Raw genomic sequence first — 15,430 nt, forward strand, 5'->3', positions numbered from 1 at the left:
TTAGCTTTAGTGTTCTAATAATCTTAATTTTAATAATGACAGGAGGCGAATATTTTGCTTAATCTTTCTTTACTAACTCCATATAGCCACAAAGTAAATTAATGAGAACTGAGAACCAGTCACCCACAAGCAATGTATATAAGAGGCGTGTATAACTGAGTCACTTCCTCTTTAACTGCGACATCACAAGTCCATGAATCCACTTGAAACTGTAGAAGTAGGCGCTTGTGCTTTAACTCCAAACAACGAACATCAGGACCAGTATTCCAGTAATAGAACTGTCGGCGATCACCTGCAGTGTCCAATTAAGCTGAAAGAGAGTATAAACAGTTTTAGTTCACTAAATGGGTTGCATGAAGCATGCGTCCTGACTGTCCTGCACTGGGAGTTTACAATTCACCCCCAACTAATCTATCTAGCTGGACTTAAAACCAGTCCCATTTCCAAGCAAACCAAACTCGAATGAACAGGGCAATAAAACATAGCAACTGAACAAATTTAAGAGGTAGACACATAAACAGGCAAACACAATATAGTTAGAGATATAGGGAGGGAGAAAGAGAAGAAGCAAGAGAACGTAGGAGGGGGACATATTCGCCTCCTGTCATTATTAAATGTAAGATTATTAGTACACTAAACTTAACATAATCTTCAATTTTACCACATGACAGGAGGCTTCATATTTTGCTATTTCAATGCTGAGAGAGCAGAGAAAAAGCAGGGTTTGCTGCCGGGGGCGAAAATAGAATGTCCGGAATGTAGATTCGGGTTACCAATCTGGCGCACAAAGGATATCGTGGAGCGAGGCGCCCGCCACCAGTGTCGAAGAAGCCGCTGCTCCGCGCACTGAATGAGCTCCGAAGTTCGGATCTATACCCGCTTGAGCTATTAGCCAACGGATCCATCTGGCCAGTGTTGTGACTGAAACTGGATTATGAGGTTGAACGCATGAGATAAGAAGTTGACTGCTCTCCGGGTCCGGTAGTCAACTGAAGAAGTCCTGTGTCTGGCAGTTGTTGTGTGAAGCAAATAGGTAGAGGTAAAACGGACCCCTCTGCTCATCTAGCGATGCAAAGATCCTCGGATCCAGTGGCCAGTCGCTGCCGTCTCACCACTGGCGTGAGAACCAATCCACCGTGAGGTTTGATTCCCCCAGTAGATGTTCAGCCAGGAGTGTGATCTTGTGGGGCAGGCAGTAATCTAAGATCTCCTTCATTAGCTCCACAACTGCTCATGAGCGGGTGCCTCCGAGACGGTTGATATATCTCACTGCGGAGACGTTTTCCATTCAAAGTAGGATGCAACAGTTGTATTTCTCTTTCATCAGACTGCGGAGTGCGAACATCCCTGCTAGAAGTTCCAGGCAGTTAATGTGCATGGAGAGTTCTTCGGAGGTCCACACGCCTCCCATGGCAAAAAAAAGTGCCATCCATAGCCCCCTAGCCCATTCAGCTGGTGTCCGATTCCAATACAAAGTCTGGCTTGTTTCCAAATATGGCTCGAAATGCCTGTATATGACGTGGGTGTTTAGATGTCATAGATTAATAACCAGACGGAATTCTCCATTCCTTTGCCTGACCAGGAAGATGTTGCTGAAGAATCCGCTGGAATTCGGGGCCATCTGAATGGCGCCTTTGGACCGTAGACCGTCCAGTTCCGAGTCGTTCAGTCGGGCGTCCACTCCTGACATCTGTAACGGAGGGAGCGTGTGCGATTGGACAGGGACGTCCCCGAATTCTATTTGGTAGCCATGTACCAAATGTACCTGGATCCAGGCATCCGTGGAGAGACCTGCCCCGCTGTGGAAAAAATTAGAAATACAGTCTGGGATCTGAACGGTAGTTAGCATAAGAGAAAACTGGGAACTTACAGGAGATGAATCTTGCCCTAGAGCGTCCTCTGCCTCCCCGGCTGCGGTCTGAGCCTCTGGAGTAGTGGAACAGTTGGCGGTTTCCCATCTCTGCATAGAAAGGTTGCGTCCGGGTTGTACGGGGGTCCTGAAGGCCAGAACCGGCTAAGGGCACGACCCCGTTGCCGACCAGCCCTGCCAAGAACACCTCTGTTGTGAGTTACATGGAAGACTTTCCGCATGGACGACTGCGCCTTATTAAGTGATGTAAATATATTCTCTACTTTGTTGAGCTCCTTTAACCCCTTAAGTACACATGACATGTGTGACATGTCATGATTGCCTTTTATTCCAGAAGTTTGGTCCTTAAGGGGTTAAGAAGGCCTCGCCAAACAGTTTACCCTGTACCAGGGGACTGAGACCATTGTCCTTCAATTCCACCAATTTCTCGTCTACGTGGAACAGTGCTGCATGGCGTCTCACGACAAGAGGGCCACATTGGTGTTACCAAGGAAGCAAAATCACCCTTGTGCCCACTCCCTTATATCACATGCCCACTCATGCACCATATTTCAATCAAAGGTGTCGGCCAAGTCCATGACCCTTGACAGGGGTCCAATGGCCATCCACCGTGTGCCATGAAGGTCAGCATAAGCTGGTAAAAGTCGAGGGTGAGGGCCACCTTGTCTGGCAGCGTAGGGCAAGGGCACTCAGACCTCATGCATTTCCGCACCTCCTTGTCCAGGGGTTTCTGGAGACAGAAGTGCATGAACTTTGCTAAGTGGTCCGGGGGTGTCCATTCCTCAGAGCGAGGATGTCCAATGTTCCTATGGTTGAACATCTGGAAGCCGGAGGCATCTAAAAAGACTTTGGAGTCCTCTTGTGGCATTGGGGTTTTGCCCGTCAAGGTCTTCTCGCTCTGGGTCTCCGGTTGGAAGGTCGGGTCAGATTTGGAGTCTGAGTTCAAAGCATTGTCATCCGCTTCAGATGCTTCAGCTTGCCACTCATCCAGTCCGAGGAGCAGGGTGGGTGCCGTGCATTAAGGGCACTCTCTGCACTTGGCGGGCACCTTGCCTTTGGACTTTTTCGCCTTAGAGCTTTCGCCCTTCCAATGGCGTTTATGTTGGTGCGAGCGTTCCCTGGAGGAGTCCGAATTTTCGAAGTCCACCACATAATGTGCCCTCTAGGATGAAAGCCTAGCTATGTGCTGGCTAGCAAAAGTGTGAGAGAAAGCCTTTTCCATAAATGCCGTGACTGCGGCGGCAATCATGACCTGTATATCAGTAGGAATCTGTGACTTTTCCATGTAAGCTTAATATGGTGCTCACTTAGAGACACCAAGCGTGAGGGCAGAGTGAAATTGGCACTGAGGATAGTTGAGGCCTAGGGACCTGAGGGGTGGTATGCCTGTAGGCTTAGTGTAGCCTGAGCCAGCAACCGTGTTCGATTGAAGGACAGACGGAGATGGCTGTAGTGTGTCACTGGGGCTCACCCAGGTAATCAGGAACCTGCATGGACAGGTCCTGTTCTGCAGCACAGGAACCAGTATAAGGGCTAAACCCACTGGATCACTGACCACCAAGTGCAGAGCACTAACCTGTTGCCTGGTCCCAAAGTGTATACCACAGTAATGAGCAACAGGAGCAGCAGAAGCTTGATATAGCAGGAGCAAAATGGATCCGCAGTAGTAATAGCAGTGAAAATAGCATAAACCTATAACGGCCGCTGGTATGCCAGCCCACGGCAAAACGCGGGAACCAGAGGACCTCCGAGTCGTTTGGGAGGAATTTCATGCGAAAAAGCGTGCAAACATGTTATAAAGGTAACTAAGCGAACACGAAAGCTTATAACCCAAGCGTTCGTATGAGAATGGACTCGCCTTCTGAAAGCGTTCGGTTCGTGTATGCGAACGCCCGCAGACGAACGCTTGTATATCAAGTGTTTGTGCGCGAGTACGGCGATCGACACGAGATAGGATCAGTTCAGTGGAAGCTGCCGAACGAGGTCCAATTCTCCTGCGACCCGCAGGGAAAACGGAGTAAAGGGGTGAAACAGGCAACGGGAGAGCAGGCGGACCCCAGAGGAAAGACGGGACAAGCTAGAGAGGAGGGGAAGAAACCCCCAATGCCCCCTACAGGTGAGGGGAACAAATAAACATATATAAACATAAATACAAAAAGAGAAGTCTTGCGCTTAGTCCCATTACTGCTGGGCCAGCAGCAAGGACTACAATACACATCAGCCCCAATATATAGTAAAAACCAAAGAAAAGAAAATGTTACCTGCGCTCTCTCCTTAATCCCTATGTATATTTAGACAAATGGAGGTCATTTAGTTGCTCCAATGGCCATTGGAGGGAATGCCCGCCTGCCAACGTCAAGGCAGACCCCCCTAAGCGGGTCCTAACACTAACCCTTCACTGACAAGGGGGGGGTTAGCTTATATACACACAGGGTGTGTCTGAATGGCTAATCTCCAATTAGTGTTAACCACAACACGCAGGAGGAGTTTCTTCCCGCCCTTGTGGTCTCTGTGTGCCGGGTCACATGACCGGGTGCAGCTGTCATATAAGGAAGCTGCTCTGAAGCGTGCAGCGTCAGACACACTGACATTGTGGAGCCAGGGACCAGATGACGCTGCTCGCTGTGATGAGGTAAGCAAGGTCGCTGCGAGCAGCGTGGGGGCAGGGGACCCGAAAGAAAAAAATCTTCAAGTTTAATCTACTTAGTCATTCTAGCTTTTTCTTCAGGCTTTGACTCCTATCAACCCGGAGAGAAAGTAGAAAAATTACTATGAATATTATCTTGAAGAGTCCAGCCAATAACATGTTTTTTTTTACTATGGCGACGCAGGGAGTTTCAAATCAGTGCTGTACTTCCGTTGCTGCCTAGCTGTGCAATGTTTTAGCATTAGCTGTTTTTTATTTTATAGTTACATTGTCTCTTTTTATATTTTTTATTTTATGATATTGGTTTGCCTATTTCCAAGAATAAATTATAGCATGAGATATGTAGGGCAACTGTAAACTTCAAATGATTTTATCCTGCCCAAAATATATATTTTTAAAGTTCAAAGTGAAGGATATCACCAGCTATGTGAGAATATTTAGGGCTATGTTTATGAGAATCATAGCATTGGGTGAGAAACCAGGCGACGTCAGCATGCTTCCTGATGAAGACAGAGGCGGATCCGGTGGCTGCAACATTGATGTCAAGGTAGATAAAAAATATTGGCTTAACATTTTTAAAGAAAAAGGGGGTGGCCATAGGTCAAGGTAATAGCAGGAAACTCACAGTTCCCAAAAAAATCACAATATTATTTTCCGGACTATAAATCCATTCAGAGAGTGTATACAATAAAACCAATGTGAACAAGTGTGGTAGCCAAAATGCTACAAGCCACCTGAGTGGGAAAACCCCTCACACCACTCAAAATAACATAATTAATACATACAATAGGTGGAAAATCACACTTCTGGAGAATCTGTAAGATATATAGCACACACAATAGTGTAATACAGTTAATATCACTAAACAGTATAAGATATGCAGATGTGGTACTCACAAACGTGGAGCCAAGTATATGTGGCTCTCACTCGAAGCGCCTTGGGACTTTTTATGGAAGGATGTCCCTCTCCTAGCTGGATCACTGGTCCCACTTGATCTCCAGGATAGTTAGAAGCTGGATAGGTATGCCCGGTTGTATGGTAAAAACAAAAGGGTTCCACTCTCCAATACTTGGTGTAGAAAGATGGCATAAACAGCCAAAAATATTTATTCAAACAATATCGGTAAAATCACAATAAAAATAAAGAAAACGTTTCTATTGAAATCACAATAATACGAAATATATCCAGCTATTTGGTGCAGGATAGAATAATAGCCCAATGGCTAAGAGTCAAGTCCGAAACGCGTTTCGCCCCTTTCAGGGGCTTTTTCAATCGGTATAAAAGTTCAAACTTCTTTTCGGCGGCTTTTTCTCCAATGCCGGCTTTTCACTTCCGGGTTTCGACGTGTTCTGCCGTGGAACGCACCCAAGTAAGAGGAACGTCGAACCAGGAAGTGAATTGGAACGCAAAGGTGCGTTCCACGGCAGAACACGTCGAAACCCGGAAGTGAAAAGCCGGCATTGGAGAAAAAGCCGCCGAAAAGAAGTTTGAACTTTTATACCGATTGAAAAAGCCCCTGAAAGGGGCGAAACGCGTTTCGGACTTGACTCTTAGCCATTGGGCTATTATTCTATCCTGCACCAAATAGCTGGATATATTTCGTATTATTGTGATTTCAATAGAAACGTTTTCTTTATTTTTATTGTGATTTTACCGATATTGTTTGAATAAATATTTTTGGCTGTTTATGCCATCTTTCTACACCAAGTATTGGAGAGTGGAACCCTTTTGTTTTTACCATACAACCGGGCATACCTATCCAGCTTCTAACTATCCTGGAGATCAAGTGGGACCAGTGATCCAGCTAGGAGAGGGACATCCTTCCATAAAAAGTCCCAAGGCGCTTCGAGTGAGAGCCACATATACTTGGCTCCACGTTTGTGAGTACCACATCTGCATATCTTATACTGTTTAGTGATATTAACTGTATTACACTATTGTGTGTGCTATATATCTTACAGATTCTCCAGAAGTGTGATTTTCCACCTATTGTATGTATTAATTATAAATCCATTCAGACCACATAAAACATTGCTGAACAGATTATGAAAGGTAAGCATTATAGCACACTCCATATTTATTTAATTTTTAACATTTCATTTGTAACCATTTGTTGTGGGATAACAAGGGGGTTGACCTCATCTACTCCTAACCCTATTTAATTAGAGTGGGGATCAGTGAACATGATGCCTTTGATCGTTATACCAAATGCTGTAAGCAAAATGCACGAACCATACAAGGCTGTAGTTTAATTCTGTTTAATGAATTTTTCAAACATAAATTAGCAGTTTTATTGCTGATATAAGAGTTTAGTTTTTTTTCTCCAACTCGCCTCATGAGCTTCCATTTTTCTTCTTGCTAATTTTGCATGAAATGCAGTTAGCCTTGTAAAAAAAAAAATATCATAATTACAAGATTATATCGGAAGGAAAATAATTACCTCGGGAAATATGATGAAAGGAGCGTGACGTGTAAGCAGTCCCAACCAACGTAAAACTTGATTGAATACTTGTCTTTATTTGTTAATCCTTGTTTTTAGATAATTAACTATGGCCTGTGACGTAAATGTAACAGTCACTGATGTCAAGAAAATACAAAGGAACACTAATTTTATCAATAATTGCATTTTTTTCTTATATTTCTGTTCTATCTTATATTTAGGGCACCTAAAATATGTTACTTACCTGTAATCTATCAGGAAGATAATATTCCAGTGCAGTTTCCTTAGGCTTCAAGAAATCTCTCTAGTAATGCACTTTGGCCACTCCAGCACTTCCATCTTCTGTCTTGGTTTTACTAAGCAGGCTTATCAAAGTGCCAGTTTGTTTTAAAAGGAACAGTTTTAGAATGTTAAACAAAGGGAACTTACTTTGACCCCTAAAACTGTTTTGTTTTTCAATTATCATGTCAATAGAATGTAAGCTCAATTTAGCAGGTTCCTCATCTATCTATTATTCCTGTACCATTTTGTAATTGTCACATTTATTGTTAAATTACCCGCTTTCATAATATTGCAAAGAGCTGCAGAGTAAGTTGGAGCCATATAAAGACCAATAATAATAATAATAATAATAATAATAATTATAATATTTAGAGAAATGTAAATAGCAAATGATAACTTCAAACTCGGAAATAATCTGATAAAATGAAACTAGGCAAGATTAAGGTTTAAACGGACATACACCCAACACTTATTTAAATAATTGCTAGCTCTGCGTATTTGCTATCTTCATTACCAAGTGCATTTAATTAAAATTTAAGAGTAGCGTAGCATTTATTTGAAATATGCAAAGCTAGTACATTTTTTTTTTTTTGGCAACACAACAATTTTTTCAATCATTACTGTTTTTCCGACTGAAAAATGTTCGATTTCCCTTCTCTTTTTTCTCCACTCTTAATGTGGCGGTCTTCCGAAATTGAAATTCCTGCAAAAACTGAAGGAATTTAAGAAAACCTTGACGTTTTAGATCACTTTTAGAAACGCTCTAATAAATACGAATGATTTATCGCTGGAATTTAAACTTCTCTTTTGATAAATCTTCCCAGAAGTCTTCCGTTACCTCGTAAAGTTCCTAAATAAACATGATTTGTAGATGAGTGAGGTCTTCCAGCAACTTTTTACTTATATTATAAAACTGTAGAAAGAAATGACGTTGCATTTTTCGAAACTTGTTTGGCCTACTTTATATATTACCACCCTTGTCCATCTATATCGGGTGGGATTTAACTCTCACATGTGGGTATATTTCTATGACTTGTTAAGACCACTACCTGGGAGGTGATCTGTGGGGGGCTGTTTCTTTATTGATAAGTATACTTTGTATTGCTTTTGTACCTATTGTATTTGTTGTGTTGTGGATTTAACACTCAGCCTGTAAGAACGTTAGGAAGCAGTCATTTATTGCCAGCATGTTGCATAAAACAATGGCTGCATTTTAACTCGTGTCTCGGTGCCATAGTGGATCCAGCCAATGGCTCATTATGTTATCGATCAAGCCAAGACTAAGATCAGGAATTTGGAACGCGTATTTGCCAGAACACTGCAAGACACAGTGCATTCCCTCATAAAGTATGCGAGAGAAAAGTATTTTGAAATCCTAAAGTGAACCAGTTGTGAAAAAAATGTACTTACCTGAAATCGCTGCCGTATACTTTGAATACACCATACATCACTAATATACCCAATGTATTTAATGTTAATATAGTGATGTCTACGCTGGATTTATTGCCAGTGTTCCAGCGTTGGAAGAAGTGACATCACCTGACTCCGTTCCTATACTACCTAGCCAGCGGTAGAAGGGCAGACCAGGGAGCTTCCATAGCAACCACGGTGCATGTGCTGTGGTTGCTATGGTTGGAGAGCAGAAGGACCTCTTGTGGGAGATACTTCCTCGCTACGCTGCGTCATTGGCTGACAGCTGGGAGAAAGTACTGTCTTTAAATATGTTTTTCTCCTAATCTATACATTTGCCCATAAAACTGCTAGCACAATGTGTGGATAGAATTATATGATCAATCTAATGAGCGCCAGTTGTTTGGAGCGTGACAAGTTCTCTTTCACATATATTTTAGCAGAGACTAGAGCCTGGGACCATTGTCATTCAGTTTACGTTACAGAGAGGTGCTGAGTTGGTTTCTCCAGTGATATAAATCTTACCTCACATTATAAGGAGGAAATATATATATATATATATATATAAAAAAACTCATACAAGGACATAGAAATATTAGTATTTGCATTTTAGTGCCCTTAGAAAAAAAAGGAACCAAAGAAAAAAAACAACATCTTTAACAGTGGTCTGTGGACAGGGGGGATGGGTCTGTGAGGAATCACATTACACTTTGACATCACAAGTTCTCATTCAAACAGGAGACGGTATAAAGGCTATTGGAAAAGCAATCTCTCCCACTGCAGAGCTTGCAACCCTTCAAAACATCACTGGCAGCCAGCACAGCTCCTGTCTCAAACACACATCACTGGCAGCCACCACAGCTCCTGGCTCACAGATACATCACTAACAGCCAGCACAGCTCCTGTCTCACAGACACATCACTGGCAGTCAGCATGGCTCCTAGCTCACAGACACATCACTGACAGCCAGCAGAACCCATGTTTCACAGACACATCACTAACAGCCAGCAGAACCCCTGTTTCACAGACACATCACTAACAGCCAGCAGAACCCCTGTTTCACAGACACATCACTAACAGCCAGCACAGCTCCTGTCTCACAGACACATCACTGACAGCCAGCAGAACCCCTGTTTCACAGACACATCACTGTCAGCCAGCACAGCTCCTGTCTCACAGACACATCACTGTCAGCCAGCACTGCGCCTGTCTCACAGACAGAACCACTTACTGGAAATCCCTCAGCCGGGGAGTTGCTGGAGGTGAGTCCCAAATCCTGACTGTAATGGAGAAACGGGTCAATATGTTTTAGTTCTTGCAGTACTGGTGCTTATTAACCACTCAGAACTTGTTACTGGAAATGTCATTCTAGAATTGCTCCTATTTTTAATACTCCTGCTGTATTGATGATTTACCCACTAATGCTTCCATTCACTCAATGTAAACCTTGAGAGTAAATGAACTCCTATTATATTCGTGTATACAGCACATGCCACTGTTACTGGGAGCTGGGCATTGTACAGGGGTATTCAGTTACCTCCATTTGTTAAAACACTACAACTCTCATCAATATCTGCAAGCCATCAGCATAAGCAACTGTTAGAGCTTTCCTCGCTGCTGGGGGTCTGTTAGTGAAATAACCCCCCCACTTAAGATATGACACAAATACCCAGACTGATCCAGAGGTCTGCCTGGCTGGCTCTCTGTATTACATTGATTGCAGGGTGGCATGGTCTGTGTAATCTTTTACATTTATAAAACTTTCACTCTTTGTAAACATTAAGAGAAATCTCTCCACCCCAAGGAGTGTAATCAGTGGCATTTAATAGAACAATTTGTCCAAAAATGTATCAATCTAATGTATTTCTCATGGTGTTGACATATTGATCAGAGCATTCTAGTGTAATGAAAGGGTTAAGGAACCATTTGATTTATTTGATAAATAAATACATTGTTTACTGGTTAACCACGTGAATGCTCTGGTGATGGGCTGTAATGCTGTGGGCTCTCTCTCTCTCTCTCTCTCTCTCTCCTGCAGACACTGAGAGCTGTATTTTGGGAGTTATTCCAGGATTCTGGGTGTATAGTCACATATATTATGCCATGTTATTATGGGTTATATTTGGACATCATACTATAACAGGAAGCCATTGGCTCCATTTACCAAAGCAATGTGGTTAGTAAATGACTATCTTGCAAAATTGAGACTAAAATAGAGGGTTTGGAGAACAAGTTTATAATTCAGCAGAGTTGGATCGTTTTATAATTATATGTTTTATAATTCAGCAGGATTTAATTATTTTATATTTCTATATAATTCAGCAGAGTCGGATAATGTTTTGCAGTTTTCTGTGTTGACATGTGCTGTTTAGTTGATAGACCCCTCCGTTAAAGTGCCATACACACAGGGATTGCCACTCACTCCAGCTGTGAGTGTGGGTCTGTTTGTACTATTGAATGTGGGTAAAAGGTAGAATAAGGAGTGAAACCCCCTCTGCTCCTGTGAGATCCTAATGGAATCCAGAGAGAGGTGTCAAGGGATAAAGCATTTCATTGAATTATCCTTTCACAGATCTGGCCAGTGATACAGTGTATAAGAGTGACAGAACTCTAATTCAAGGTAGACCCCAGACGTTGCAGAACTACAACACAAACTGCTTTGCCATTTTTGCTAGATAGCCTTCTCTAGCAAAGTAAGGGAAGTTGAATCTACACAGACACGAGCTTGGTCTTTCTCTGTAAGAGCTTGCATTGCTTCTGTATGTTTATATAGAACTTTCAATTGGAACCAGACTGTGTTCGCCTTCTGACTGTCCATCATGTTAAATATTTCTTCTTTTCCATATAGATCTCTTTATTTCTTTTTTAAACACTAAAAGCACAGTTAACAATCTACAGCGGTAATGGCCCTACACATTAAATGTCCAATCCATTTTATTCTATACACAGGTTCCCAATGTTATTCAACGTTTTATTTTTATATTATTCAACGTACGCTGCCTTTGCTATGCTAAGAATTTCCTGGTTCTATAGGCAGACGTCCTTAGTCTGGAGACGGAGGCTGCCAGTTTGGGATTTTATTTTTCCACTCCAGATCTCGTTTTCATTCTAATAAACTCTAGTGACTGTTGCCAAACACAGCACAGGGCTGCTGAATTGAGCTTTGAGAATGTCACTGTGCATGCGCCGAGCTCGTTAGTCAAAATCTGTGAAATCACCTCCACCTTTGCTTTTTTTTTTTTTAGACAAAGTAGCCTTTTTGGATGAATTGATGTGCAATAATTATGGTCAAGTCAATCTTCTGAGCGTAAATAAATAAAATAATCAGACCATCTTAAAGGCAAATAGTGCGAATTCCTCTGTGATAACACACAGTGGGCTGAAGCACATCTTGGGAGGGGGGCTTACTCTTTGGAGAAATGATTTATCTTTATATTTATTGTACTATAGGTTTATTCACTACACTTTGAATTGTAGTGCACATTTTAGGCAAACATAGACACATCTGACTAAAACAGTGTTGGTGAGAATGTCCACATTAGATGTTTTTGGTTAAATTTTGCCATTTGATTGGATGCCACTGGCTTGATACTAAAAGGCTCTAGCTGTTTAAATGTGCATAGGGATTGGGATAGTGTGCAGGTAACATTTTTGGTTTTACGCGAAAGTTTGCAATTTAGCTGCAGTTCTGCGTTTTATTTATTAATTTCTTACTAGCGTAATCAGACATTTGATGCAAAAGTCAGATATCTCATGACTTCCTGTATGTGTCCGTTGAACAATGAGTGACTCCTAGACAAACTGTGACATACATACAGGGCACCATAGAACGATAGGTAAGTATGTTTCTTCTTACTTCCTCTGCACATCTTTCCCCAAGAGTTCCAGGCTAACTAATGTCAATTCTGTGCTAATGTGTGCCATGTATTGCTGTTAGCCAATGAATGGCAATTGGATCAGCTCTTTAGAACCCGGAAGTGCGTCAGCAGACACTAGGAGCCTCGGAGCCCAGTGATTGCTAAAAGGTTTGCCCCATTACCGGGGAATCGGACCAAGGTACTCCTGGCATCATAATCACTACGGCAGACTGTAATGGTTCTGATCCCTGGAGTAACCCTTCCAAGATTCATGATTATTCCCCTTTTCTTATTTTTCTGCAAGCAACTTTGACTTAATAATAGGGAAACCAATAAGAATTGCCACACTCCTCCTATGAAAAGGTAACAATTAAAGTTTATTACTTTTCATTTATTTATAATGAATGCATTAATAGAAACATTAAGTGTGACAGCATTAACACATCGATTTATTTATTTTGCATTTAACACTCTAAAAGTGCTCTCCAGTCACTTAGAAAATAAATGTAAGCAAAGTATTCCTCAGTTGGTTATGGAATGCGCACGGCGCTCACCATATTGAGTTACTGCACGTAGCTGGTGAGCCTGTCCTCCTGCTTCACGGTTCTTAGTGACAGGAGCTTTATCCGTACTCTAGAAGAGTCACTTCCAATCCCAAGGTCAATAAATAATGAAATAAGACATGTCATCTGGCAATAGCATTCCTAGTATTCAACGACATCATTAGTTAACGGAGAACAAATGTCAGTTATATTGGGAAACCAGGAAGGAATTCATGTCAAAGACTGCAGATGGAAGTCGCGGGTGCCGTGCCATTTTAGACCACACTGGTATGCATCTCAACAAAACTCGATGTGTAGATGGAAGTCTTCTGCGCTGTGGTATGGTTAGTAATTAGAACTTATTTTAGGTGACATCCATTGAAAAAAATGACTTTAAAAAGGAGTATCTGAAAGGGACTATAGTCACTAGACCAACTACAGCTTAATGTAGTTGTTATGGTGTCAGTAACCTGTCCCTGCAGGCTTTTCAATGTAAACACTGCCTTTTCAGAGAAAAGACAGTGTTTACATTGCAGCCTAGTAACACCTGCACTGGCAGTCACTCAGACTTTCACTTGAGTTCCTGTCTAGTCCAGTGCTGCACAGTGTGCAGTACTGACGCCAGAGCTGAACACTCCCCATAGAGATGCATTGATTCAAGGAAAATGCTGATTGGTGCATCACATCATTTTGCCGAGCAATAGCCTCCCTAAGCTTTCCGATGGGAATGCAATGGTTCGGCTGAGATCACCAAGTTTGTGTGGACGGAGCAAGCCACGACGGACCCATGCGGCACTGGAGGAAAAGCAAATAAAATCACCATCTACTTTTTTAACAGGGAGGCCGGGTCCTAATATGTGTTTTTATAACTATAATAACATGTTTGTTGTCCTGTCTCTATAGTGTTCATTCAAATGTTGAACAGCGCACGTGTTGTTAAAGTACTATTCATAACAGGTCATTGCAGATTTATTTTAGTAGTTTACGCTATTCTTAGGTGTTTAAAAGCTAAATAAATATTGTCTGCACAGTAGCAGAAATAAAAGAGCTGTTTCTGTTTGTATTTTAGAGACATGGAACTGGCCACATGATTTATTGGGACCAAAAAAATGCAAAAATCAAAGCTATGACCGTGCAAGTGATGGAGTTAAGCTGTGTGGTCAATGACAACTCCTGAAAATGTCTAAATATGTCACGTGGCTTTCTCCTGAACTGTTCATCCTGCTTATTGTTTCTCTTCTACAAATACTTCCGGGATTGGCATTACCAAGTGCCCCAGACTACCTCCAACGGGGATGGCAAAGACTATTGGAAGAAGGGGAGAACTGCGCAGACTGTAATCCAGAAGAGTGTCCAGTTCCCCGAGGTTGTCTTGCTGGGATGGTGCGAGACACTTGTGACTGTTGCTTAGAATGCGCAAATTTAGAAGGACAGATATGTGACTTGGATAATACCAATCACTTCTATGGGAAATGTGGGAACAATTTGGAATGTAAGCTGGACATGGGGGACCTTAGCCATGGGGAAGTCCCAGAACCTCAGTGTGTCTGCTTGTCTAACACAGCTGTCTGTGGATCTGATGGGAAGACGTATCTCCAGCTGTGTAAATTTAACGAGATGGCCAATGCACAACCAGACGCAAATCTTACAGTTGTTCATGACGGACCCTGTGAATCAGGTACAGTAAACATTAACAGTGACATGGTGAAGATACAGTCAGTTCCTTACTAAATCAACAGGAAGAAGCAACAAATACTAACAAAAGGCTTCTTTTAACAACTCAGATTTTTACCTTGAGTTTTCAAACGATGGCTTGTATTCTCAGTTTGTTCAGAGCTGGTTATGTAAGATAAATGTAAAGCAACAAGTGACCTTTAGCACAGCGTATCCTGGAAAAGTTCACAAAAGAGCAAGTGATTTGTCTTAGTTAGATAATGATGGCCAGGCTGTCAGTGTCAATATAAATTCAATAAGCCAAATGTTTTATAAATAGTGTAAATGAAATAATGTAGTAAAGTAAATATTCTATCAAAATGTGTAAAACTGAGGCTTCATTTTGCATGTTGTTGGCAAAAATCACCCACGAGCTGATACCATCAGATACAACCAGTACACATTTGCAGCCACAAAATACCACCGTAGTTTCAAAGGTTCTCATTAATAATAATGATAATAACACTCACGTTTAACCCCTTAATCACCAAACTTCTGGAATAAAAGGGAATCATGACATGTCACACATGGCATGTGTCCTTAAGGGGTTAAGGAATGTCTCAGAGCATTACTGGGAGCACTGTCAGGTCACACTCTGATATCTAGGTCTAACATAGCTACATGTTCTATGTCCATGCCAACAAACTGGAGGTATAGGTCACAGTCATC

The 15,430-nt window shown here is 42.0% G+C and overlaps 1 protein-coding gene across 1 annotated transcript in view; it reads left to right on the forward strand.

Moving 5' to 3' along the window:
• The first annotated feature begins 9,383 nt into the window (after nt 1-9,383).
• Nucleotides 9,384-15,430, forward strand: part of KAZALD1 (Kazal type serine peptidase inhibitor domain 1) — a 43,078-nt gene continuing 37,031 nt past the window's right edge. The window contains exons 1-2 of the mRNA XM_063435034.1: nt 9,384-9,911; nt 14,118-14,726. Coding sequence (XP_063291104.1) covers nt 14,228-14,726 — 499 coding nt within the window. The 5' untranslated portion in view covers nt 9,384-9,911; nt 14,118-14,227. The remainder of the gene's footprint in view (nt 9,912-14,117; nt 14,727-15,430) is intronic.

Source organism: Pelobates fuscus, chromosome 10, assembly GCF_036172605.1.
Source record: "Pelobates fuscus isolate aPelFus1 chromosome 10, aPelFus1.pri, whole genome shotgun sequence".
Classification (NCBI taxonomy): Eukaryota; Metazoa; Chordata; class Amphibia; order Anura; family Pelobatidae; genus Pelobates; species Pelobates fuscus.